The sequence below is a fragment of the Lagopus leucura genome, unplaced genomic scaffold, assembly GCF_019238085.1.
Source record: "Lagopus leucura isolate 7727_CA_CO unplaced genomic scaffold, USGS_WTPT01 Super-Scaffold_100159, whole genome shotgun sequence".
NCBI lineage: Eukaryota > Metazoa > Chordata > Aves > Galliformes > Phasianidae > Lagopus > Lagopus leucura.
This window is the reverse complement of record NW_024962335.1, coordinates 1839283-1864957: the sequence shown is the minus strand read 5'-3', so window position 1 is coordinate 1864957 and position 25675 is coordinate 1839283. Positions and strand designations below refer to the sequence as shown.

At 41.4% G+C, this 25675-nt stretch overlaps 1 protein-coding gene across 8 annotated transcripts in view; it reads left to right on the top strand.

The window, feature by feature from the left end:
* Positions 1 to 909: 909 nt before the first annotated feature.
* The window catches only part of PPP1R12A (protein phosphatase 1 regulatory subunit 12A), a 122587-nt gene continuing 97821 nt past the window's right edge, over positions 910 to 25675 (top strand). For 3 of the 8 annotated variants that reach the window (XM_042890460.1, XM_042890459.1, XM_042890465.1), the window contains exon 1: positions 910 to 1258. In XM_042890460.1, coding sequence (XP_042746394.1) covers positions 1022 to 1258 — 237 coding nt within the window. In that variant the 5' untranslated portion in view covers positions 910 to 1021. The remainder of the gene's footprint in view (positions 1259 to 25675) is intronic. The other 5 variants (XM_042890463.1, XM_042890458.1, XM_042890457.1 and 2 more) reach the window with 3 other exon arrangements.

Below are 25675 nucleotides of genomic sequence, written 5' to 3'. Positions count from 1 at the left end.
AGCAAAAGGAGAGATTATAGGAAAGAACAAACCACACAAAATTTGATGAGTGTGAGGTTTGGTGACCCTCTCAAACTATACTTTGTTTCCTATAATTAGTTGAAATGAGAACTTCTTTTCCAGTAAGCTTAAAGCCATGTTTTACCCCCACAGAGTATTCAATATAGAAGAAAATATATGTTGTTTATAGCTAAAGAAAACACACTATGCACAGGGAAAGAAATTAACTGCCCGTAACAGCTTGGTTCCTAGAAGGAGCAATTCTGAGCACAATGTTTGTGTCTTCAAAGGCTGCGTGCGCTATAATTCCTTCTCTCCCAACTGAAACACGGTGCACTGCTCCAGCTTTACAGGCAATAAAAATTAAACACAACAGAAACCAGCACAGCAGCACCGGGTTCTGCAGACACCTCAGGGCACGCTGCTCTGACGCCAGGCTGCCCAAACGCGGGCACGCTTAATTTTCCCAAGCGGGGCATACTCAGCAGCCCCGCGCGTCTTCTTCTCAGAGCGGCTGCAGTCGCTCTGCTAACAGAGGCGCAAGCGAAGGAAGATGCGAGCAGGGAAGCGGTACGCCTGCAGCCTCGCTTTGCTTCCCGAGGCCCGCACCGGCCGCCCTAACAGAACCGCTGACCCCTCCGGCTGAACTCTTGAACCCGCGGCCCGCGCAAAGGCCAACCGCGCCTCGGCACCGCCTCGGCACCGCCTCAGCCCGGCCCCGGCCCGGCCCCGCCACCGCCCCCGTCCGCCCGTGACGTCACGAGCCTACGGCCACACCTCGCCCACCCCGCGCCCGCGCCCTCCTCCCTGGGGCTCCGCCCCTCCCCGCCCGGAAGTCTCGCGGGATTATGCTAAGGAGCCGCCGCCGCCGCCCCGCCCCTCGGCTCCCTCCCGCCCTGCGCGTCCATCTGGGTGGGTGCGTGAGCGAGGGCGAGCGCGGGCCGCGGTGCGCTGTGGGATACGGCGGTATATAGTCTATCCTCGGCGCGGCGATAGCGAGGGGGTCAGGCGGGAGCGGGGCATGAAGATGGCGGACGCCAAGCAGAAGCGGAACGAGCAGCTGAAGCGCTGGATCGGCTCTGAGACCGACCTGGAGCCGCCCGTGGTCAAGCGCAAAAAGACCAAGGTGAAGTTCGACGACGGCGCCGTCTTCCTGGCTGCCTGCTCCAGCGGGGACACGGAGGAGGTGCTGCGGCTGCTGGAGCGCGGCGCCGACATCAACTACGCCAATGTGGACGGGCTCACCGCGCTCCACCAGGTCGGTGCGGCCGGGCGGGCAGGGCGGGGGGCGAGGCCTGCGGGGCGTCCCTGCGGGAAGCGGCCGCGGGGGAAAGGGTCGGCGGCGGCTCTCCCCTCCACTGGGGGGTGTTGGGGCGGGGAGGGGCCGCGGGGCGGGAGGTGGCGGGGAGCGGGGTCGGTCTCGGGGGCGGCGGGGGAGTGGCCGTGCGGCGGGGCCTCCGCTCTGGAGCCTCCGTGCGGGCTCCGAGCCGGCTCGGGAGGGTGAGGGGCCGGTTCCCCTCCTCGTTGCAGGGCCCTCCTGGAGTTACCCCCGCCTGGGTCGGGGTGCGGGCCCCGCCCGAGCCCCCCGGGAGCTCCCGGGGCAGGGCCGCAGGTGAGGGGAGGCGCTCGGCGGGGTCGGTTCCCGCTGCCGCCGCTCCCCGCGGCGGTTTCCGGCTTCCTCCGTCCGTCCGGAGGTTCGGCTGCGCTCGGGCCGATGAAAGCCTCCTCCTCCGTGCGCGGGGAGAGCCGGGCCGTCCTCCGCCAGCCCGTTTCTGAGGGGAAACTCGCGATTTGTGCCTAATAGAGAAACGCGTGTCGATAACATCCCGCTTCTCCCCCGAGCGATGGCTTCTGCCGCAGTGCGCGAGCTGAAGTTGAAGGGGAGCGGGGCTTTTACAGCCTTCCTCCGCGTGTCGGAGAGCAGTGCGACGAAGCCGAGTGGCTTTGTTCGGGCGTGGGTGTGTGGCCGGGGCTGCTGCCGCCCAGGGGGAGCTTCACTCGGGGCAGGGGAACGGCGGGGAGACAGGCTGTGAAAGTTTCCTCAAAATGGATGCTTTGTGCACGCTGAACTTCATAGCAGTCTGATTGGAATCTCAAAACGTTAGCCAAATAAGGAAAGGCTGTGGCAATCCGGAGATAATGCGGGTTTGCCTGAATAGTTCTTCTTTTTCTAGGAGGCCAGAAGCTTCCCCACAGTATTAAATTCCCTGGATAGCTAAAAAGTAGAAATATATAGATTATACGTATGTATCTTTGACGGGCCAGGTTATCATTCTGAAGTTTAGAACTTGTTTGCTAGTTCAGGAGGAAGAAAAAGATTGAGATGTGGGTTGACCATGTTGCAGTCTTCCCAAAATGGTCAAGTGAGGTAATTGGGACATTGTTATATTGCACTGTACTTAAACAAAAATGAGGTGGTGAACTCAATGGGTGTTATCCTACCCATAGAGACATCTGGGGATGTGAATTTCTACAAATATAAGCTGCTCCTTAGCAATAAAGAATACAATCCAATTCTGAATATAAGATACAAAATCTCACTGCTTTTTTGCTCTGTTTCCTGTGTATGTCATCGCTTGTTTGGCAGCGTAAGGTTTGCTTTCAGTTGTGAACTCAACTGGAAGAATGACTGCGTTGTGGTTAAGGCTGTCAGAGTGTTACTGCAGCAGGCTTGCCTGACTTGAGGCTACCCTCTTGCTCACAAGCCTGGTTTTGTGCATTTACTCTTCTCTAATCAGGTTATGATTGCTTTGTCCTAGAAGGGAACTCAGTATTAGAAGTTATTCCTTAACTGGTTAGATCGTTGGATCTGCAAGTCTCCGACTGCGCACCAGCGATTGGTGGGCAGGGATGATGTCTGACTCGACTCCCTGAGAATGAGAGGTGAATGATGATGTTTTTCTCCATGAAGTATAAATAGCATTTTTCAAAGTGATTTTGATGTTACGTACAGCGAAGCCCACATCAGAATTACTCTGCTGTTATTCTGCCTATCTTTTTACCTGTAGATAGTTTGCGGTTTGAAAGGGCAAAGTCTAGTAGAATAAAGATTTACACTGCTAAAACTCTGCTTGCTCTCCTGCACTCTCTTGTAGTGATAACAGAGAGCTTTTTCTGGTCTTACAATATTAAAAGCAAATAAGAAGATCAGTTGCGAGATGCTAATCCTCTTGAGGCAGCCGAGGCATCTTATGGTTTGTGTGCTTTTCTTTGTTGCCGTTTTTGCTGTTCTTGTTTTTGTTTGTTTTGTTTTCTTTTTTTTTTTTTAAGACAACGAGGGAGGATAGCAAAATAACAAACCTCTTCCCATGACTGCTTTGTTACTTCATTACCATCAGGATTTTTAATATGTCATATGAAAGGTGCACGTCATGCAGTATGCCATCTGTAATACGGTTTCATTTAATCCGATTTGGTTATGGAATAAAACAAAGCTGTATCTGTTCCCAAAGGATACTGTTCAAAAACTGGTCACTTGTCCTGACAGCTCTGACTAACATCAATAGCGTTGAAATCCATTTTGTTGAAAACTACTGTCCTTGCTGTTGCGTTGCTGCTTGTTGTTGTTGTCAATTTCCTTGTACACTGTATTGCTTTACAGGAATGAATTTGTTAGCAGGGACAGAGTGACCCTACCTTCTTTGGGTAGGGTTTAATTTTGCATTTAATATTTTTTTGCAGTTATTGAGGGCAAATTCATAGAATTACGGAATGGCTTAGGTTGGAAGGGACCTTAAAGATCATCTAGCTACGGTGCTCACATTCTGTGTCTGAATGTTTAATTCTGTTGCCGTTCAGCTTTGTTTTTCCTGTAACTTCTGTATATATCTGGAAAGGGTTTAAACTGTGTCTTTTTGTTGTTGTCTCCGCAGCCTGAGTGGTTGGAGGTGCTGAAGGAAGAAGTACTATTAATACTGAAATTCAGATCTGATCCTTATTGGAGCATCACGTTTTGTTACTAGAGCAATTAGCTGGACTTCTCCCATTTCAGTGGGGTAGAATATCAGAAAGCTTTATGTAGGTCTGTTTCCGTTAATGTGTACAGGGGGAAGAAATTCCTGTTGGCTTGGTAGCTTGTGAGGAATGGGAAGAGCATGTGCAGGTTCTTCTTTCATCTCTTGTCAGTGCCACTGTGTAATCTTACCTGTAAATTTAAGTTTGAAATTCGCATTGGAAGTCTGTTCAATAAACTTGGCTTTTAAGTTGGTAATGTTCATAATACTATGTTTCCTGGCAGTTGTCACACAGGGTGAGATCCAACGTACAGATAGTGCAGCCTTTCTTATCTGCTAGAACAGTTGAACTGGAGAAAAACGGCCTGAAGGTGAGCTGTGATCTCGCAAATCAGTGGTTTCTGCAGAGAAGGGAAATGTGGCATATTCTGAAATAAGAAGAGGTTGTATGGTTTTTAATAAAACCTAGTCTCTTCTAGAGCATACATACGTATTTATTAAGAATGGGATTCAATTCTGTCCTCTTAAAGGCTCAGCACCTGTCTTTCCCCAAAGCATTTGGATTCTCTCCCGTCCTCATTTCTTGCCCTCTGTGAAAGAGGACTTATTTGCTCATGCTGCTGAAGTGAGTGAAAGCAGTTTAGACAGAATTGCACAGAACTTGTTCAGGAAGGAGGAGCACGGCCTTTCTGAGCAGCAGCACGAGAGGTCTGCGTGTACTGGGGAGGGTCTGATATGTGAGTGGGTTCCTGGATTTCATGCATGTGCCTCTCCCCTGGGAGCATGGGTGTGTGCTGTGGAGTACCTGCCTGCTCCTGAGAAAGAAGGCAGCTGCACTTACGTATGTGTGTATGAAAACTTAGGCAGCTTGCTTTTTGGCTACCCTCTTCCTTTGTGGCAGCTCAGATTTAGTAGGTGATAGCTTGGTTTTTGGACTCTGGGGAGGAAGATGACTACTACTATCTCATCCCACCATGAGGCATGGAAGATGTCTTGCTGTGCTGCTGCTCTTCCCTGCCTGGGAGGGTGCTGTGCTTGGAAGAGTGGTGTGGTCCTGACTGTGCACAGGGATCACTGTGCATGCCAGGTACTGTCAGTGGTGAAGGCTGAACAAGAAGACTGCCTAACCTGTAATGGAGAATTGGTCCTCAGTGTGAAGGAGCACACAAGCAATTGAGCAGTTTCCCAAAGGCTATTCCTTCTTTCTGTTGTGAATATCGGTGTTTTCCTGCAACTCTCCAAGTAATAAATAAACACATGAAATTGACTGTTTGGTCCACTTTATAACAGTTTACAGATATGCAGTATGCAATGCTAAATATAGTTTTTTAGTTGATGCTGTTGATAATGGTGGTCTGCATTTGTTCATCAGTTATAACTAAGATGCTGAGAAACAATTTGCAAGTGTTTCATGGAATGCTCGTTCTTATTAACCAGTGAAGGACAATTTCTGTTGTCCGTCAGTCCCGTGCTTGGGTTTTACTTCTTGGGTTCTTCTTCCATGAGGGGAGCTTCTTCAGTAGTTTAAATGAAAAATTCTGTCAGGGCTCATGGTGGTATGGTTGTAGTTACCTGAGTATGGTAATAGGGTACTGTTACAGTAGGCATCAACTTTGTTATGATCACTTTTCCAACAGGAGGTGGAAAAGGATTGTAACTTTTATCTGCTCTGGATCCCATTGCCTTAGGACTAGATAGAGGGCATTAAGACTGTACTTTCGGGATCCTTTTTGACAAGTGATAACACAGGTCATATATTTGTGCTGAGGTCACAGCACGCAGGGCATGTCAAATCATAAGAGCAAAGAACAGGTTGCTACAGTCTTAAATCTCCAGGGTGTTTGCATCTTAGCAGCAGCACCCAAGAACCAAGGATAAGGAAGGCATGGAAATAGTTCAAAGCTATCTTGGTAACTTCCTAGCTATGACTTCTGCACTGCTTCTTTTGGGGGGGTAGAAATATTACTGCATGCTATGAAGCTGTTGGCTTTCCAAGGCTATCAAGGAGGACTTCCTTTTGTGCATAAAGATTTTGTCCTTGCCATGAACTTAATGTCTAAAACCTCCTCTTCAGAGGAGAAGAAGCTTCCCACCCACACAGCCCCCTAAAACTCTTGGTGGTACACAAATGAGAACTTTAGTCATTGTTAAGCTTGTATTACATTATCCTGGCTTGTTTAATTCTCCAACTTACAACAAAGCAAAGAGAAAACGAATCCTGAAATAAGTGTAATATTGACTTCAGTAAGTGATTAAACTACAGAGACACATTCATTTAAAATCCCCTTTGTAATGAGAGTTGGTTCTTGTGTGGGCTATGGATCCTTCACTCCATAGTTTCAGTACGTAGGTTCCAGTTTTACAGTGAGTACTTGTTAACTTCCTACTGATTGTGTCATCTGAGATTTTGTTTTTTGCACCCTTTGAAATGGAGGCAAGAGGAGAAAAAAAACAAGTGATTGTTTGGAATGTACTTTAAATATAATAGTGGAAATTTTAAATGCTGCATTTAGAACAATAGTTTCCTTTATTATACCAAGCAGAAAAGAAGTAACAGTCTTTTTGCCCTTCTAGGTTTCTTATCTCCTGTCTGCTCTGCCAAATTTGAAGCCAGAATTTTTACTTATTTTTTTTAAATAGTTTTGATTGCTATGGATGTTGTTCACAGACAGAACATTGAAATGAATTCTAACACCTGTCAGTTATGTTGTTTAAAGCCATTTCCTTTGTTTATCAGATTCATTACACTTATTCATCTAGTCATGTTGTAATAGTTCCACGTTCAAAGCTTTATCATCTGAATTGTTATCTGTCTCCCAGAAGTGTAATGGTCAGGGACAATTTCTACTGGTCTCTATCTATGAATTCCACTGTAGCATTAACGTTGCTTTTACAGTAAAGCTTTATCTATGGTTTTGTATGTATTCTGACATATACTTGTTATCTTAGAATATTCCTTTCATGATGAATCATCAAAAGCACCTTTTGAGAGTAGGTATGAGCAATTGTAAGTGTTAATAAATCTGACGTGAGCATGCTTGCTTTGAAGCCTTTTTGATCTTGACATCTTAATGGCAAGTTTCTTGATTGCCATTTTGTTACTACTTAGCAAATGAGAAATTTTCAATTTATTAGCTGGATCTGAGGTTAGGAGATGGAGGCACTATAAATCATTAGTAGAGATATGACATAAGTCTTCCAGCTTAGAATCTGCTTAAGGGTATATGCTAAATTTTAGTTGGAACAGATGGTTTGACAGGCTCTTGGCCAGTCCTGTACTTGTTTATCCTTTCATGCATGCTCTCTATCATCTTATGTGGACTAGTAAGGCTCTGCAATCCACTCAAAACTTAAGCCTAGTACATTTCTTGCTGCTTTCTGTACAGTTGTCTGTTTTGAGGCTGAGCTGACAAGATTGAGGAACATGCACGTGTTTATTGAAATAAATTTATCCAAGAGTATGTTCAGATGAGTTAGATACACTAATAATACACAGTAATTTTGAAATGAAATGCAGTTGTAAATTTGGACGACTGCAGCACGCTGACATCCTTCTGGGACTTTTGCAACCAAGAAATTGTGAGCCATACCTTGTTACTGCTGTACTACCAATGTGTCGTATGTGGCAGGTAGGAGGTGCAGCGTATGAGGATGCTTAGCCAACAAACCTGTCAGTGCTTAACAATGTTTCTGTATTGATCTGTAGGACTGTAGAAATGCCTATTGGAATGCAGCTGCGAGGCAGTTGAAGCTATTGGTAAGCTGGGCAGCTTCTTATGCTGCTGGATGGGTGGAGACATTCCATGCTGCTTTTTCCCTATATGCATTCCTGAAATGGCAGTCGATGGAAAGCGTGGCATAAGAGTGGCGGCATTCCTCAGCTGTTTCTTTTCTCGTACTTTCAGGAGTATAAGGATAGAACAAGAAATCAAAAGATGATCAGGATACTGGATGGGGGTATATATGTTTTGAGAAATACATTTATGTGTAGCTATATATTATAAATACATGATTATTCGTAATGCTTTATTTTGACAAGACTTGGTACCCAGCTTTTGTTGCGTGGGATTATTTTTTTTTGTTGTTGTTTATTTTCTAGAACACAGACTCAGCCACTACGTTTATCCTGCAAACATTGAGTCTTTGACTTATAAAAACAATTGTAACAATATGATAAAGTTTTTGAACAAGGCAGTTTCCTTTTTATGCATGAAAGTTAGCTCTTCCCTCCCTTAATACATTTCTTAGGCTAATGGCTTCTGAAAGTCTGTTACTATGGATGAGGAGAAGATTTGGCTTTAAGAAGGTGGCAGAACACCTCTAAAGAAAGAAGTTGGCTTGCCAATGTAGCCTCATTTTGGGCCTACGCAGTGAAATAGCAGTAGGTTTGTTTTCAAGGCTACATGTAAGTAGTACTGATATTACTGTAGCTTCATGCAAATGTTTTACATTTTAACTAAAGCTACTACAGAATCATATACTGTGGTACCAAACTATCTGTAAGCAGTGGCTGTTAGAGACAACTTCAGTTTTGAAACTTTATTTCAGGGGCCAAGTTTCACAGATTTCTTCAGAATACTTTTTTAATTAAAATCAGACTGAAATATCCTTCTGTTTATTTTGAGTCTGTGATGATAAAGTATGGCCTTGAGTGTAAACTGTGGCAGTTATCTTTGTCGCAATCAGTTAGACAGCAGGTAGTGATTGCTACACAAGCTTTAGTTCTCAGGTGATTGTTTAGTTTCTTGTTTTACTATCCAAATAATCAAGTGGAAAAGGAACCCAAGCACCGTGTGTACATACTTGAGTATTTGAGGTTTCTTCTGAAACATAAGGCCAGGACTTGTATGGAGTTCCCTGATGTGCACCTAAAATATTTATATGCCACTGTTTGCGGACTTATTTTCCTGTTACTTTTTCTTTCAGTTTCTCTATAAAATGACTAAGATGAGCTGGCAGCACAAAACCTGTTTGTTAACAGTTCTGCTTCAAGCTTTTAGTAATGACTTACCTATTAACTTTTTTTCTTGGAACCTCACATGTGAGTATTTTTCTGAGGCAAAATGATAGCATGGCAATAAAGGTAAATGCAGCTGATGGAAAGCATGCGCTTCTGCATGTGCTGTCAGTGCTGCCTTCTGAAATACTTACATAGGATGAAGGCTGCATTGATGAGCTGCATTCCTCTGTCAAATCTGAGATCCTTGCAGGCCTCTTTTGAAACCAGAATACTGTCTAGGAATTCTGGCTCTGAAACTTTGGGCTTAGTATTGTCCTGAAATTTGCTGCAGCATTCCTGGTTGAAAACCTGTAATTCCATTACTGACGTAGGAAAAATGGTTATTTAAACGTTAGGGAAGATGTCATCTCAAGTTTGAACAAGTGTTGTTTGCCATATGTTTATGAATACATGCAATTATACATAAATACAAAAAAAAAAAAAAAAAAAAAAAGCTTTAATTACATGTGTAACCTTAATGAAAACAGTTAAGTTTTCATAAGTGCCTTCCTGTTCCCTCACCCAAATCCTGGAACTGAAATAATCCAAAGCTATTGATCTTCTCAGTTGATCTGAAATTTCATTGTCTCTCCTGTAGGAGTTTTGTATGCCATAAGTAACAGTGTTTTTAAAAATAAAAAAAAAAGTTTAAAAAATTCCAACCTGAAAGTTGTTGTACTCATCTCAGTATATGTCTTTTTAGGAAATGTTTCCCATCTGACCTGGTACTTTATGTGCCTACCTTGCTGAGAACTTGGGCAAAAATGAATTGCCTTATGTTACATGCTCGTTATGTTATGCTCTTTATGTTATATACTCTTTAATCAGAGAAGACTGGGATGATAGCATTGTTATTTAGTAGTTATGCCACTACTATCAAATTATGCCATCAAGCCATATAAAACAGTGCTTTTAGAAAGCTTATGAGGCTTTCAATTTGCCACCACTGGTTATGTTCAGCAACTTGAATTATTTTAATCTTTAATGATATCTTTTTCACAAGTACTATTTGCTTTGCTGCGGAGTCTGTGGAAAATAGCATAACGCTGTTAAGAAGTGCCTGGTTTTTTTCTGGCTCCTTGCTGCCTCTAGAATAAGAGAAAAATTTTCTCCAGCTAGTATGTAAATAGTTCCAGGTGTAAACAGACTGAATATAAAACTCGGGGAAAAATCTCAAATCACTTATAGAACATAATAGCTTGTGAAAAGGAAGTTCTCGGAGGAGCTGCGGTTGGAATTCAGGAAGAGGCTGTGTTGGGAAATTCATGCTTTGGCAACACATCCCTGTACAGGATGCAACTGTAGATACTGCTGTGAAGTATGGGAATGTGAGCAGCCTCTCACTGTTTCTGTGTAGGAATTCTTGTTAAAAACATGTAGTGCTTGCTTTTCTGATTCTGTTTACTGAAAATAGGGTGAGAGATTGGGGGTTTTTACCCTTTTCCTTGATTTCCTTTGGAGAGTTATTTTTGAACTTGATTATCCTAGCACTGACCTCTGTATGTAGCTGTCTTTCTCTTAAAACTAGTAATTCCTGACTAATTCCTTGCTGATGGGCTAGCATTTCACAAATGAATAGCAATGATAATTTAATTTCATAGGGCTGAGTTTGGAGTCAATATGCTGTTCTAGTGTTTAAGCAATGTTAAAGACAACGTTGTCTTACAATGAAGTTATGTTAAATTAATGCAGAGAGAGTATTTTCTTTTTTTCTCCTGCATGGTGACCCCTGCTTTGCAAAGTGTTAGTTGTAGCCAGTTTGCTTCCATTGACCAGGAAAAATACTCGGAGTCAGATGCTGTTCACAGGGTGTGAGGTAAATGTGTTATGTTAATACTAACATACAGAGGCTGGAAAGTCTGTTAATTGTAGCCTTTTCATTTTCATGAAGGAAAGCATGCAAGAGGGAGGAAAACATGCAAGAGAAAGTATTTATGTAACTGAGGAAAAAACTGTTCTCAGTTAACTGTCCTTTTGCCTTTTTTATCTCACAATTCATCTGTGACAGCTTCAGCCATACTACCTGCTATACTTACAAAACCAAAATCACCTTAGATACACTCAGTGGACTGCAGCAGTTAAATTCTTACACTGCTTTTCCCTTACAGTCATTGGGAAAGCAGAATCATACTATATTGATAGGTCTAAACGTAAGGCAGGTAAAGTCTGTTTGGAGCTAGAAAATATGCATTGTAAGCTTCGCATACCGGGTGATTCCATGGTACTGTCTTAGTATGCCTCAGAAGGACTGTTTTGATTCATCTTCTTGGTAGCTGTAGGCTAGCTAATACTCAGGTTTAGTTTGATGGTTTGGGTCTTGTTTAAGGCTAGAGGCTTCCCCAAATATTTGAATGTCATATTGTCTTCAGTGTGAACTTTGTGCTCAAACATGTCATTTCCATTTTCCCTGTAAGGAAAAATTGCCACCCTGAACAAGCTTTACTAAAGATTAGTAAGAATATCTACTATGGTTTTGAGTAGAATACAGTGCGTGTGTAAAATTACTTCTGGAGTTGTGGTAACTTTTTCCCTCAGTCAGCATTTTCAGTTCACAGTTCATGAAGGTAAGGTCAAACAAATGTAAAATATAATTAGCAGCTACCACATTCAGGACCTGGTTATACGTGGTAAGATAATTGCAGTGTTATAACTGGTTAAGTAAACAACTTATTTTGTGTGTACCAATCAAAGTTTAGTAGATGTGAACTTAATTTGTGGAGTCTGAGTAGGATGTTGTGTCCGGGTCCTGCAGTATTTGTCAGACTTCCATGCAAAGTGCTATTTAAACTCATTTTCTGAACCTTTCAATTTCTGCTGAGGACTATAGGTTTCTCACTGAAGTTAAAGTATCCCACTGTAACAATGAGTTATCAAGTTGTTGTTTATCCTATCACCAATGTGGGACAAAAAAATCTCTAAATGAGAGGGGTGCATCCTACATTGGGTGACGTTCTGTGTGGAGCTGGCATCTATTTGTTACTACAAGGAAATCACCACCATGAATTGCTGTACCTGTGAGCAAGTTACTGTAGCTTTTTGGAGCCTAGTTGATGAGACCCTCTAGCATAAGGAACACAGCAGTAGGCAGGTCTTTCTGGATGTACATGAAGCAGTTCCTGAGGGAAGATCAGTTGTTCAGTGTTAAGTGGAATCTTGACTCACAGTAAGGTTACAAAAGCTTGAAGACTCTACAAAAGCAAAGTACTTGATTAACCGAAGTGGTGACTTTTAAAAGCTATCGAAGCTCTTAAAAGAGAATGCCAAACAGAGTAACTGCCTTGTCATGTCAGGTGTAAATGCTGAGTTAAAACGTGGAAACAGAAAAACTGACATGGAAAAACTTGCATAATGGAAGTCTCTAAAAATGTTTTTCCATTTGAATTATTTTTGCAAAACAATGATGTTTAACTGCAGTATTGCAGAAGGATGAAAGTGTGAATGGGGGAGGGGGGAGGGGGGAGGGGAGGATTCCAATAAAAGTAGTTGTAGTTTTCTGATAAGAAGCCTTGTTTACATCAGAGCCATAGGTGCATCACTGATACAGCTTACCAACTGCACAGGTATGACTCAAGTGCTTGCTTGAAAGAGCTGATAGCCAATTTCCTCTCTTTTGGAGTTCCTCCAGGGACTTTGTCTCTGCAACATTTTGTTTACCTGCACATACAGCAACCTTTTTTTTTATACTTGGCTCTTTTTGCAAACTTTTGGACTCTTAATTTGTCTACTTTGAGGACTTCTTACACTTCTGTAATTAGGTAGGTAATAAATAATATTAGATGAGTTAAGTTTGGAAGGATTTTCTTGCTATTTTTCCCTTTTCTTTGGCTTTGTCATGTTCCCCTGTTGCAGATACCGTGTTAGATAATGTTAGTTATTTTCATTCTGTCAATACTTAGAAGGTGTTGCTTTATGCAGAATTTAAGAATATAATAGCTTAAGTCAGCTGATCTGGGTGGTTCTGTTGCAGCTCAAACCCTAAACATTACTTAAGGTTTAAAGAGTTTTACAACCTTTTACTACCTAGCCAAGCCCTCTGTTTTTAAAACAAAAGTGATTTAAAATCTGATTTCAAATGGGTGGCATTTGAGCTCAAGTGGCTGGCTGTAAAGCTGATGAATATCATATAATGAATAGTAGTAAATTGCTGAATTTGTTATTGAGACAGTTCTGTATCTTGTTTTTGATAGCTGCCTTAGATTTGTGAGACCCATGCTGCATGTGGTTGCGTAAGCTGCTCTTGGAAGAAGATCTTGAGCACGGGTGAAAGAGCGTACAAGGAAAGACGAGGTAGAGAACATTACCCTGAGTGTAAGACAGAGCACTGACAGAGGCAGAAATTTTTTTTGAGTACAGATAAACAGCCCCTTTTTCTCATCTCCTTGTCTTTTTCTTTTGTTTGTTTGTTTTTGTTTTTTTTTTTTGTCTTCCTCTGCTGGTTTTGTAGAAACTGGGTCTTGATGGTTGAATTCTGTTGCCTCCTAACTTTTCCTAGTAGGAGTTGCTGGCTATGATTTTTGAGATATAAAACCAGACTCAGTTGAAGTTCGCATCTGTAGGAAGGTAAGCAAGTTTCTGGGGCTTATGGAAGTAGAGTATGTACTCTGCTTTGATTTCTTGCTCTGCTGAAGATTTGTTGCAGGTTTACTTCCTTTCTTTGGTAATATCAGCGTCCATTGAAACACAGGATATTTACTTCTCTGCTCCTCTTGACTTTAAGTGGATAGATGACACCTCAGCTTCCCAAACCTGTGTCTTCATTATTAATTTATCTGGAATTTTTGTTTCTTTACTACATAGTGGCAACAGGTGAGGGGCTATAAAGTCATCTATGAGAACTGAAGATTTTGGTGAACTTCTGCTTTTTCATTTACGGTTTACTGATCATGAAATGTCTGCAGTCTTTTCTTGGTGTGTTGATTCTTTGAGAATATTGATCACTGTTAGGCTGTCTGCCTTCTTAATCTCAGGTATTTCTGGGTAAAGCCTGACTCTGGCTTTAGAAGTAATTATAAAATCCTTTTTTAATTTGTAAGTTAAGAAGCAGATAGTCTGCCTATTTTGGCTGCAGCATACAGTTTTCTTTTTTCCCACAGTTTTCTTTTTTTCCTCAATATAAGATTTCATGTTCCAGATACTTGTGACTGAGTTTTATCAGAACTTGATTCTGTGCTTGGAGAGGGGAGAAAAGCTCTAACAGTCTGGTGGAAATTGTGGAAGGTTCTTGGAGGAGAATAGGATTCCCTGCTGTAGGTAAACAAAAGATAAAACTGTTCCCAACTTTAAAGAAGATAATGAGTAAAGGAAATGCCTTGCTTCTGAGATTACACTGATGTGTGACAGGTAAGCAGCAGACTGTTGGTGGCCTGTTGGAATAACTGGAGAAAGTCAATTTGCCTGCTCCTTCTTCATAGAGTGAATGAGAACAGCACTTAATTTGTGAAATTACACCTTTGAGTTGGCACAGTGTCAAATAGAACTATAATTAGGCAGCTGGTTAATGACCAAATGAACTGGTCAGTCATACCAACAGAATCCTTTCTTCAACCACCAAGCCAGTAGTTCTGGCTACTTTCCTATCTTGACAGGGAATGCGTATTCTCAGGCATGTTTAACCGGAGGCTTTTGACTAGTCATCAGGCTGATGGCATGGACTCTATCGAAGTTATTGTCCACAAATGCAAGAATCAAAGGGAAATGCTGTTATCCTGTTGAGTAGGGAACAGGAAAATGTTATATAAGACTGATTATGATAAATGCCATAGAACTTGCAGTGTAAAGTAAAGCTCAGTGGAAACAGAATCATAGAATGGCCTGGGTTGGGAGGGACCTCAAGGATCATGAATCTCCAACCCCCTGCCACATGCAGGGCCACCAACCTCCCCGTTTAATACTAGACCAGGCTGCCCAGGGCTCCATCCAGTCTGGCCTTGAACACCTCCAGGGATGGGGCATCCACAACCTCTCTGGGCAGCCTGTTCCAGCACCTCACTACTCTTACAGTAAAGAACTTCCCCCTGACATCCAACCTAAATCTTCCCTCCCTCAACTTAAAACCATTTCCTTTAGTCCTGCAGTTATTAACCCTTTCAAAGAGTTGATTCCCCTCCTGTTTGTAAGCTCCCTTTAGGTACTGAAGGCTGCAATGAGGTCATCCCGCAGCCTTCTTTTCTCCAGGCTGAACAAGCCTGATTCCCTCAGCCTGTCTTCAAAGGGGAGGTGCTCCAGTCCCCTGATCATCTTCATGGCCCTCCTCTGGACCCTCTCCAACAGTTCCCTGTCTTTTTTGTACTGGGGGCTCCAGAGCTGGACACAGAGCTTCAGATGGGGTCTCACAAGAGCAGAGTAGAGAGGGACAATCGCCTCCTTGTCCCTACTGGCCACCCCTCTTCTGATGGAGCCCAGGGTGCCATTTGCTTTCTGAGCTGAAACCTTTTGTCGAAGATGCTGTAGTCATAAGTAACTGTGGAGAACAAAAGTTAAGTTTTGCAACAGCACTAAATGTCCTTTATCAGTAAGTATTGAGAGGTGATAGATAAAAGTAAACTCAGAATGCTTGTTATTACTTGTCTAATTTTCAAGTTCTTCAGAAGAGTTTGAGTTTCTAATCCATTGCCTTTGTTTACAGAACTTTGTATTCCGATCTGAAGAATGGTAATATATCTTCACAGTGGGCTTGTGGTGGTTGTGGGGTGTATGTTTCCTCTGTCCCCACCTCAAGTTTAAACATTCTGAAATGGTTTTTTAATAGCTTTTGGGAGGAGGCATTTCAACATCATGTATTTTATTGACTGTTGTGGAATCTCAAGCTCAGGACTGAATAGGCAGGTGGGTACTAGAACCTCTTGATATCTAGCTGTGACATAACTGATGTGCAATATCTCCATGTCATTATTTAATCTCAATACTTAATGCTTAACACTGCTTTTACTAGAGTTTTGACTGCCTTGGTGACCTAACAGTACAAATGCTTAGCAGATTAGGAACACTCTTCAGCTGCAAAGCAAATAGTTAAAGTTCTGGCTTTGTCTCTGAAACATTTAATGTAATAAATGTTGACAGCATTCTTTTTTGAGCTTGGTTCAGGCGACTCTTTTTTTCTGTATAGAAGGATGTTCAAATTGGCAAGCTTTAACTTTGTTCTAATTGTTTGTATTGAGTTTGACCTGTGACTTTGGCATACATGGCACATTGAATGAAAGAATTATGATTTTTCTTTTTTTTTGCACTGTCGTAATTCCTTTTTTTCTTTTATGCAGGCAGATATCACACTTTGTACTTCTACTAGGTACAATAAGCCACTAATCTTTGAGTCCTTCTGTGGGATGGATGAGGGTGGATGTTCTGTACTTACTAAATTGATTTGTTCATGCTGCTGAATTTTGAAGATAGAAAAAATGTCTTTTGAATGTTGTGAAACCAAGATGCTTACCCACTGCTAAGTGGGACTGAATATTAACTTCATCCAGCACTTGAGCTAAAAGTGCCAGAAGCAGATGTAAAGTTCTCCAGTGTTAGCTGAATCTCTGTGGTAAGACTTTAATACAGCTTCTTCGGCTGAAGTTCTAGTACATTTGCTTTGATGAAGTTAGATTGTTTTTGTGCATGTACTAGCACAAGCAGATCTGTCAGCTGGTAAACTAACCATGGTGTATAATCAAGTATAGCCAGATTGCTCTGACCTCCTGCAAGCTGCTCTCCTAAAATGGAAATTATTCATTTTGCAGTTGGAAATTGGAGCCAAGCAGCTGTGAATTCCAGGAGAGAAATACTGAGGCAAATTCATAACTTTACTTAGGTTCAACAACCAAAGGACAGTTGATTCCACCATTTGCTACTGTTTTTTCTTCTGTGAGTGAAACATCTTTTCCATGAAGTCAGCTTGTAGCTGTATGAGGTTATTGTTTAATATCTAAGTCTCTGTGGATTTTTGTGTTTATTTTGTTTTTAAAGCCTTTTCCTCATCGTTCTTTCCTTCCCTGACTTTTTCACTCTTTTCTCCAAAAGAGAATCTCTCACTATATACCACAAACCTTTACTTCTGTGGCTGCTTCCTTTAGTTATTTTGTATGCAATCAGATTTTCAGGCAGAATGGCTTGGAACTAGGATAGTTGGACAGCTTTGTGTATGCACACATTTTTCCTGCGGTAGTGACTGACTGCCTGCAGCCTGAGAGACAGGCAGGGAGTTGCTGAGGGACTACGTGCAAGTCAGAAACTGCTTAATTGTGAGTGCTTCTACCAGTCTGTGCTTCATTGTGGCTCAGCAGGAATCTTCGTGCCTGTATGGAAGGCTCCCTGTTCCAGTTCTGACTCAGCTTTGGAAATAAAGGACAAAACCTGTTTGAAATTGTAGGACTCCTGCGGTAGTGGTCTGTGCTGTTCATGATGGGTTACTTATAAAACCATCTGAGTGATCTGAGACTTCTTAGTGTTAAGGGAAAGCTTGCTGTATGTTTGTATATGTTTAGGTGGGGATGTGATGCTAGCGCTGCATGAGGTGCTGCTAAGCAAAAGCAGAGCTGGGCGTTCATTCAGGCAAACTACCAAGTGGGTCTCCTTACATGTTCTCAAGGGTCCTACATAAATGGAAAGAAAAATGATTAGTTTCATTTGAGTGTAATCTGTCATGCCTGGTAGCTGTATTCTGACCTCACCTTCAAAGGAAGAAAAACATTTTTGTGCCTTAAAACTGTAAAAAATTGAAAAACTCAACCCCAAAACTAATGTAATTGCATATATATGCAGAATGGCTGGGGTTCCTTCTGAGTACTCAAGTCACACTAGTAATTTATTTTCGTGAAAAGTATCATTTTGGAGGATCATTGGAAAGCTGAAAGATGAAGTAGAAGTGTGGTGTGCTTAAAAACTACTTTAAGGTGGCAAATGGAGACGAAGTGTTTTCTACTGGGCCTTGTCACCTAGAAGCTGCTGTTGCATGTTGTTTTGTTTCAGGGAGACAGTGCTGTGATGGTGGTGCTGCCTGCTGCTAGGAAGTGGTCTGCTTTTCAAGTATGTAATGGATTGTAGAATCAGAGAATGGCTTGGGTTGGAAGGGACCCAAAGGATTGTCAGATTCCAATCCCCGTGCCACAGGCAGGGCCACAACCTCTAGGGGGGAAAAAAAAGGGTCTTTTATACCCCTTCTTTTGAGTGCCTAGTGGAAGGCTGTACCATCAGATGTTCTTATCATTCAGATACTTGAATATTCAGATACTTGAGTATTCTTAGGTGGAATAAAGTAAGAGGGCATCTATTTCAAAAGAGATGGTTTCTAATCTGTTTCATATCTTTTATTTATGAAGATCTAAGCAGTTCTACCTTCAAGTTCTTGTGGAAGACATATCTATGGAGTCTAGATATTTACTGCAGTCAGGTACTGTATTTTGATTGACCTTTATTTATTTTCAAGGCTACAAGGGGCAGTAAAGTGATCTTTGCTCAGGTCTTCTCTTAAATATGTTGTAGTAAACACAGTTTTGGAATAGTGGTTGATATTTTACTGACCTCTGTAGCTTCTGGTATGATTCTTCCCAATCCAGTGGAACCAAGCGAGAAGATTTACTCTAGTTGTTTGTGCAAGTACATAGACTTCTCTGTGTTGAGAAGGGATATGTCTGTGCTCAGTCTGCTTTCAGACCCGGCAGAAGCTGTGCTTAATTTGGGTGGTCTTAGGTTCTGGAAAGCATGAGGTAGGAAGAACAGAATGGAGAAGTGAGGGGAAGAACAGTGACAGTGTACAGAATAGATGTGATGTTGAAAAGAGTAGTCATTTTGTTACACTAAATTATTCTTTGTTCTACAGAGCAGCAGTGTAAAATCCAGCTTTTCACTCTTCAGTGAGTGGAAGGATTTAATTTATAAATTGGTTACTTTGCAGCTTTGTTCTAGATTTTACAGAAGTCTGTGCCTCAGATTGTCTTCTCGATTACTTGAAGACTGCGGTTTGTGTTTTCAAAAGGGACCTTTTGGCTTTTTATAGTATAGAAAATGTGAAAACTTTAAAAGACAAGAGGCTGGAGGCTCTGGCAAAACAAAAAATCAGTTTGAACATAATGAAAGCATGGTTTAAACCATCTATACTGGATAGTCATGCTTGGAAGTTGATGCAGAAAGCTGGATGCCCTAGATAGTTTTTCCATCGTGTCATTTATGGAGTTCCAGACCTCTGGTGGCATGCTAACTGGTGCTCGATCTTTTTCTTTTTTTCCTCCCCTTTTTTGTGCGCTCCTGTTTCTGCTATGTCTAAAAAGGTGTGGATGTCAAAGGAGAAACTTTTTTCTTGCTCCCCAGATGTTATATTTCATCCAGAGATCTTGATTGGTGGCTAGGGCTCCTAGGTGTTACAGTAATACAGATACTAGGAAGTTGTGCTAAGTGTTTTACCAATTGTTCTTAGCCATAAACTGCCTGACAATACAGAGTGAGCAGAAATTCCTAATAGCAGCTTCTCTTGTGTGAAGAGTCTGTACAGTCCTCTGAAGAAGTGGAAGACGTGCGAAATCTGGAGATAACGCAAGCAATATCGATTTCAAGTTGAAGGAAAACAAATTTCTTGTCATATCATGCCGTTAAAGGTAGATTGTACTCAGTTTGTATCTATACCTACAAATTTTGGGGAGCTATAATATTAACTAAGAAAAATGTATACTGTGTTTTTACTTTAATTTTTCTTACCTGATGAATTAAATTTGAATAGTTGGGTAGGAGTAATTATTTAGAATAATTTTGCTATAACTCTTAAATGTATTGTCTGTGAAAACTGGCATAAATTCTAGCAAATGTGAAATTATCAGATGGTCTAAGCTGTATTTTTTTCTGTAATAGTGTTTGCTTGTACTTAATGTAATGCCTATTAAAGAAGAATACACCATCTTGCTGTTATAAATTTTATTGGTAGTATTACAAAGCAGCAGACTTAGTTTGTAGTTTTTACTCAGTTTTCATTTGTGTACATATATATGTATACATAATACATATGTATTATTCATTTACTTTAGAATGCTAAGATTCTAAAGTAAGAAATTAAAACAGCTCAGTTAACTACCTTCTAACCACTGTGATGTAAGGTGCCCACTGACATACTGTAAATGTTGATTTGCTAATATTCACCCATAAGTTGGTAAAACTATTATGATAAGCTATTTCTTCTTTAACATTAAGTTCATATGTTGTGATGTATTGAATTGTTTTCAAAAGTAGATAGCCATAGCAACAGCTTCAGGCTCATCTTGATTGTTAAATTTGGCAAATTTTATCTCGCTTTTAACCATAATTTTGAAGATGTGGTGTTATGAACATGCTTAGGCTGAAAGCATCCAATAAAAACAGGTAGCTTACAGTAATGGAAAAAATGACTCTGTACAAGTTGAAAATAGAAAGTAGCTAAAAGGCAAATACATGGTAATCCTTACGACAGAAGCAGAATTTCAGCACTTTGTAAATAATTCTCAGACATCTAGATTGAAGGTCACTCTTCTGTTTCTTGTCCAGTTCTGCAGGCACTTCATTAATGGTGTTTGTGTATCATTTGTACTAAACCTTCACAGTTCTGCTGAACAGTTTTCACGCTTCAGTATTTCAAGAACCCAGAGATGTGCAGTCATCAGATTAAGGTACAGCTTAATAGAGGAAACTCATTCTGCACACTTGACAACGACAGACAGTAAGGATGGTGCAAGTTCTCATCATCCACTGGTTTTGTCATGAGATGCATACCTCCTTTCAACAATAAGGTTGTTGATTACATGAGTCGTATCAACTGTTCTGTTTCTAAGGTTCTGTGTGTTGGAGTTCTGAGGTGTAAATCAAACTCAAATGAGAAAACTCACTGTTTCCTTCAAAGCAAGACAAATCATGTATTGCAGCTCTGCGTTTAACTTCATTTAGACCTCAGATCTTCAGTTCAAGACTTTAAGTACAGGTTAATTTTAAATACTAAGTGTTAATAGAGAAGATTGCTGTAATTAAGGAGTCATTACTTCATAGTTGAGTGAGGCAAATTCATTGACATCTTTCCTGAGGAACCATATAAATTAAATCAACAATAGCATGCTTCTTTCCTTGAGTTCCTATCTAACTGTATTGTTTTCAAAATTAGAGCTAACAATTAAAATATTCTGTGTAGTGTTGTATTGCTGAGAATTTGCTCTATGAAATACTGTTATTATGCTCCTTGTTGTAGCTTCCATGGAAATAAATAAAGAGGCGTTATATTCAGAGCAGCCCTCCTACTCAGACTACCTAGTCATGTTCTGTGTTAGACTCTACAGTGCATTTATTTTTATGGGCACTTCTTGTTACCTCAGTGATCCTTAAATGTACGGCCATATGTAATGTAGGAACACATATAAAACCTAGAGTTAGTTTTTGACATGCTCACGAGTTCCAAATTAAAGAAGACTGACTTTGTTACCAAGTTTCCCAGGAGGAAGAGGAGATTTACCACAACTTACTGTGAAAATTCTTAGAGTCACAGAATGGCCCGAGTTAAAAGGGACCTCAAAGATCATCTAGGTCCTTGCTGTGGGCAGGTTTGCCAACCAAATCAGGCACTGGGTCAGGCTGACCGGGGCTCCATCCAGGGTGGCCAACACCTGCAGGGATGGGGCACCCATAGCTTATCTGGGCCTCTCTGCTCTCTCAGTGAAAAATTTCCCCTGATATCTGGTCTAAACTTCCCCTCCTTTAGTTTAATATCATTTCCCCTTGACCTATCTCTGTCTACCTGTGTAAAGAGTTGATTTCCATCCAGCTTATAAGCACTATTTAAGCATTGAAAGACTGCTATCAGATCTCCGCTGACTCTTCTCCAGGCTGAACGAGACCAACTCCCTTAGCCTGTCTTTGTAGAAGAGGTGCTCCAGCACTCTGATCATCTTTAGCCCCCTTTCCCTATTCCAATAGCTTCATGCTCCTCTTGTGCTGGGGGCACCAGGCTTTGACACATTACTACAGATGGGTATCGTGAAGGTGGAGGGACAGTCTCCCTCTTCCTCTTGGCCTTCTCTGCTTTTATGTAGCCCAGGATTCTGTTGGCCTTCTGGCCTCGAAGCCTATCCTGTTGGTTCATGTTAAGTTTTTTATCTACCAGGACTCCAAGGTAACTCCTTTTCCACAGGGCTGCACTCGAAGCAGAGTTCTCCCAGTCTCTGGATGTGTCTGGGATTGCTCTGACCCGAGTACAACACCTCACGCTTGGCCTTGTTGAACCTCATTAGGTTTACAAGGGCCCACTTTTCAAGCCTATCCAGGTCCCTCTGGATGGCTTCCCTTCCTTCTGTTGTGTCAACTGCACCACTCAGCTTGGTGTCATCAGCAAACTTGCTGAGGGTGCACTCAATCCTCTTATTTATGTCAGTGATAAAGATGTTAAAGCATACAGTCCTAAACTGGGCTGCTGGTCTCCACCTGGACTTGACAACAACTTTCTGGTTAATCATTTTTCCAGTGTCATAATTCTGTTTCACCCGTCCCACATTTAGTGTCTGATGTTCAACACAGCAGGAGCTGAGAACATGCTCTATTATGAAGGTGTCTCAAAGCACAAATATGCATAGGCTGTATCCCTAGATTGCTTTAGCTTTCCAAGTAAAAATGAAGGCATTCTAAAGCAAGGGCTTTTTGTTATCTTTCCGAGCATTGGCCAGGTTTAAAACCAGCAGTGTTTTTCTTGTCTTGTTAGAGACAGCTTTACAATCGCATGAATGCAGCAATTTAAACCACAGGGAAAATTACTAGGATTCATCAGTTTTTCTTATCCTATTTGTGATTAAACTGGTTCAAATTATGCTTGATAGATGCTTATCCTAAACATTGGTCTAAGAATGCTGTTAACCCAGCTGTGACACTTTCATCCAAAAAATGCAACTATCCGTGCTTGATTGTAATTTGTTGGAATGTCTTTGCCAGGCTACTGCTGTACATAGACATGAGAGCACAGCGTGTTCAGTGACTGAATGTTATATCTGTACCTGGAAACACTTAAATTCCTGTAAATTCCACAGCTTTAATAAGATTATCTGTAAGGTTTACTTATGAGGTTTAGCCTTTTGTAAATGTTCACCTTTAAATGTATATATTCTGGATTCTTCAAAACTGTAGTTGTAATTTTAGTACAACTGGTGCTGGTGACTGCACAGTTGTGCGAGTGCTTTATTTTCCCCATCTCTAGAACAGTAAACAACTCTTATCTAAGCACAGTGTTTGCATCTGCTTTTACTAAATGAATTGCTAGTGAAGGGAGCCATCTATGGTAATACTCGAACCTGTTTTACTGCAGACAGTATCAAAGTGCTGGTGTTTTGTTTTGTTTTGTTTTGTCTGGTCTGCTTGGTGATTATACACACTGCTTTCAGGATCCTGTGGTTAAACTGAAACCTCTGGAGCAGTAAGGTGTGAATGTCTCCTTTGTCACCACTGTTTTTTTCCCTTCATATGGGAGCTCTGAGTGACACAGCTCAGCTCTGTTTCCTCTATTCTGATAATGACCTCATTCATAAGGATGTTGCTCCTGGTACTGCTGATGTCTTGTTGCTTTTCATTAAGGATGCTGAGTGAGAATTGGTTCTCACTGGCGTCTTGCAACAGTCATTTTTTTGGAACACCTAGATTGATTTCAGTGCAAGTGTGTGCATGTGCCATTGTATCAATGAATATTCAATAGTATGGTGTTGTAGAGGAAACAGCTGCAGAGTTGCTGAAAGCTTCTTGGCCAGGTTATCTAGCTGGATTTGGATTAAACTAGTCTGGATCTGAGATTTTCTTCACTTTCACCTCAACAAGTGACACCTCAACAAGTGTTCTGCAACGTTGTCATCTTTTACAGCTGTCCTTTACAGTTGTGTGAATTGTAACTTTGTGATACAAATGAGGATGAGGAGCACCCCAGCATGTGATCAAGATCAGGTTTGAGAAAGGAGTGCTTATTACTTTTTGTGACCCTGCAAGGCTGAAGACATTCTAAATTATCATTTATTAAACTAATAAGGGTGTATGCTTTTGTTTTGCCCTGACTTGAATTTCCATTATTCTCCTAAGTGATCACAAAGATTGCTGGGCTAACTTCTCTTGATGTGTGGTTGCCCTTTTCACAGTTCCTAGGCAGCAGGAGGGGAAGTGGGTGAGATATTAACTGATTCTAAAATCTTAAGCCACTGCCTACTAGTGACTGGACAAGGAGGTCCAGGGTGACCACACAGCAACAGGTGTTGTCTGTGTAGGATCCCAATCCTTGTACACTTCACCGTAGCTTAGGACATTTAAGTGAAAAGTACTTAGCTGTTTTAGCAACCTGTTCTGTCTCAGGTATTGTTTTCTCAAGAATGAAGTAATTTATAGTCTAGACTGACTCGGGAAGATAAAAATCTCACCTGCCATCTCATTTTCCTCTTCCTCTTGCTTACTAGCATGTTCCAGAGGACTGTGACCTGTAGTGGTCATGGAGTTCAAATACCTGCTGCACGCTATGGTTGTGCTGTGATTTTTACCTAACTTAATTTAGTCTAAGAAGTATGACCTCAGCAGAGCAGGAGATATTTTGTGTGCTAATTCTAAGGCCAGCAGCATTTTCATAGAATTGTAGAGTCACCAAGGTTGGAAAAGACTCACAAGATCATCCAGTCCAACCATCTACCCATCAGCAATAGTAATGCTGTATTTTAATGCTGTATTGCCTCAGTGTTAAAGTGATGGTACGTATTTGGTGCAAGACTTTTTGAGACTACTTTTGACGGGTTCTAGAAGTATCCCAATGCCATATGCAGTACTTCCAAAAGAAAAGTCCTGGTCCTGGTTGTCCCACAGAATGCTTAGAAGTTGAATGAGTACACTTCCTTAGAAGAAACTTCAAAGGGGAAAGAACATCAAAGGAGAGTCCATATATGTGGGTTTTTGAGTCCAAGGCCACCAAAAACAAACTTGTAAATTGGTATCTTACCAAACAGAAACATGGTTGTAGCTACCATGGAGTTACCTGAAGTAGCTTGGCGTAATTATACTTTTTTTTCTGGACTACATGCATTTGCTTTAGTTAGGGATGCAGAGACATGGTGCTGTCATTATGCAGACTAAATGCTTACTTAAGCACAGTACTTGCTTGTAGACAGCTCCTGTAGGTTCTTTGCTTTATGGAAAGAAGTTTAATTTGTCTACTTGACAAATCACGTGGTAGACAAGCTAGCAATAGGAATGCAGTAATTTCTAAAACACTGGTATCAAGAAGTAATTGAATAGTCCAGTAAATTACTGCTTAGGACAACCCAATAATGAGACCTTGAGAAATTGAGTCATAGTTCTCAGTGGATGAAGTTGCATAAATCTAAACACATCAGTGATCCTTAAGGGTTCTTTTTAATTTGGGGAGAACTGAATGCCAAAGTTGCATACAAAAAGCTCTGGTTCCTAGTATGGCACATAAGTTTCAAAGGTGCTCAGCTTTGGAGGTCAATTTGAGAACAGACTGAAATTTCATCTTACACAGAAATGTAGTTGGCCTCTTTCCACTTTGTGCGTGTATTTATACCATGGTCACATATGTACTTTAATGCTCTGCAATGAAACAGATTATGGGACCTGTTTGGCAGTGTGCTACTTTTCTTCCTACGTTTTTTAGTAGTGGTATTGCCTGTCTTATATGCCATACAAATCTTAATGTCAGTGAGATTTAAGGCTGCCTTAAAACTCAGCAGTAAAATCTGTAGTGATCTGACTCAGATTCACTGTTCTG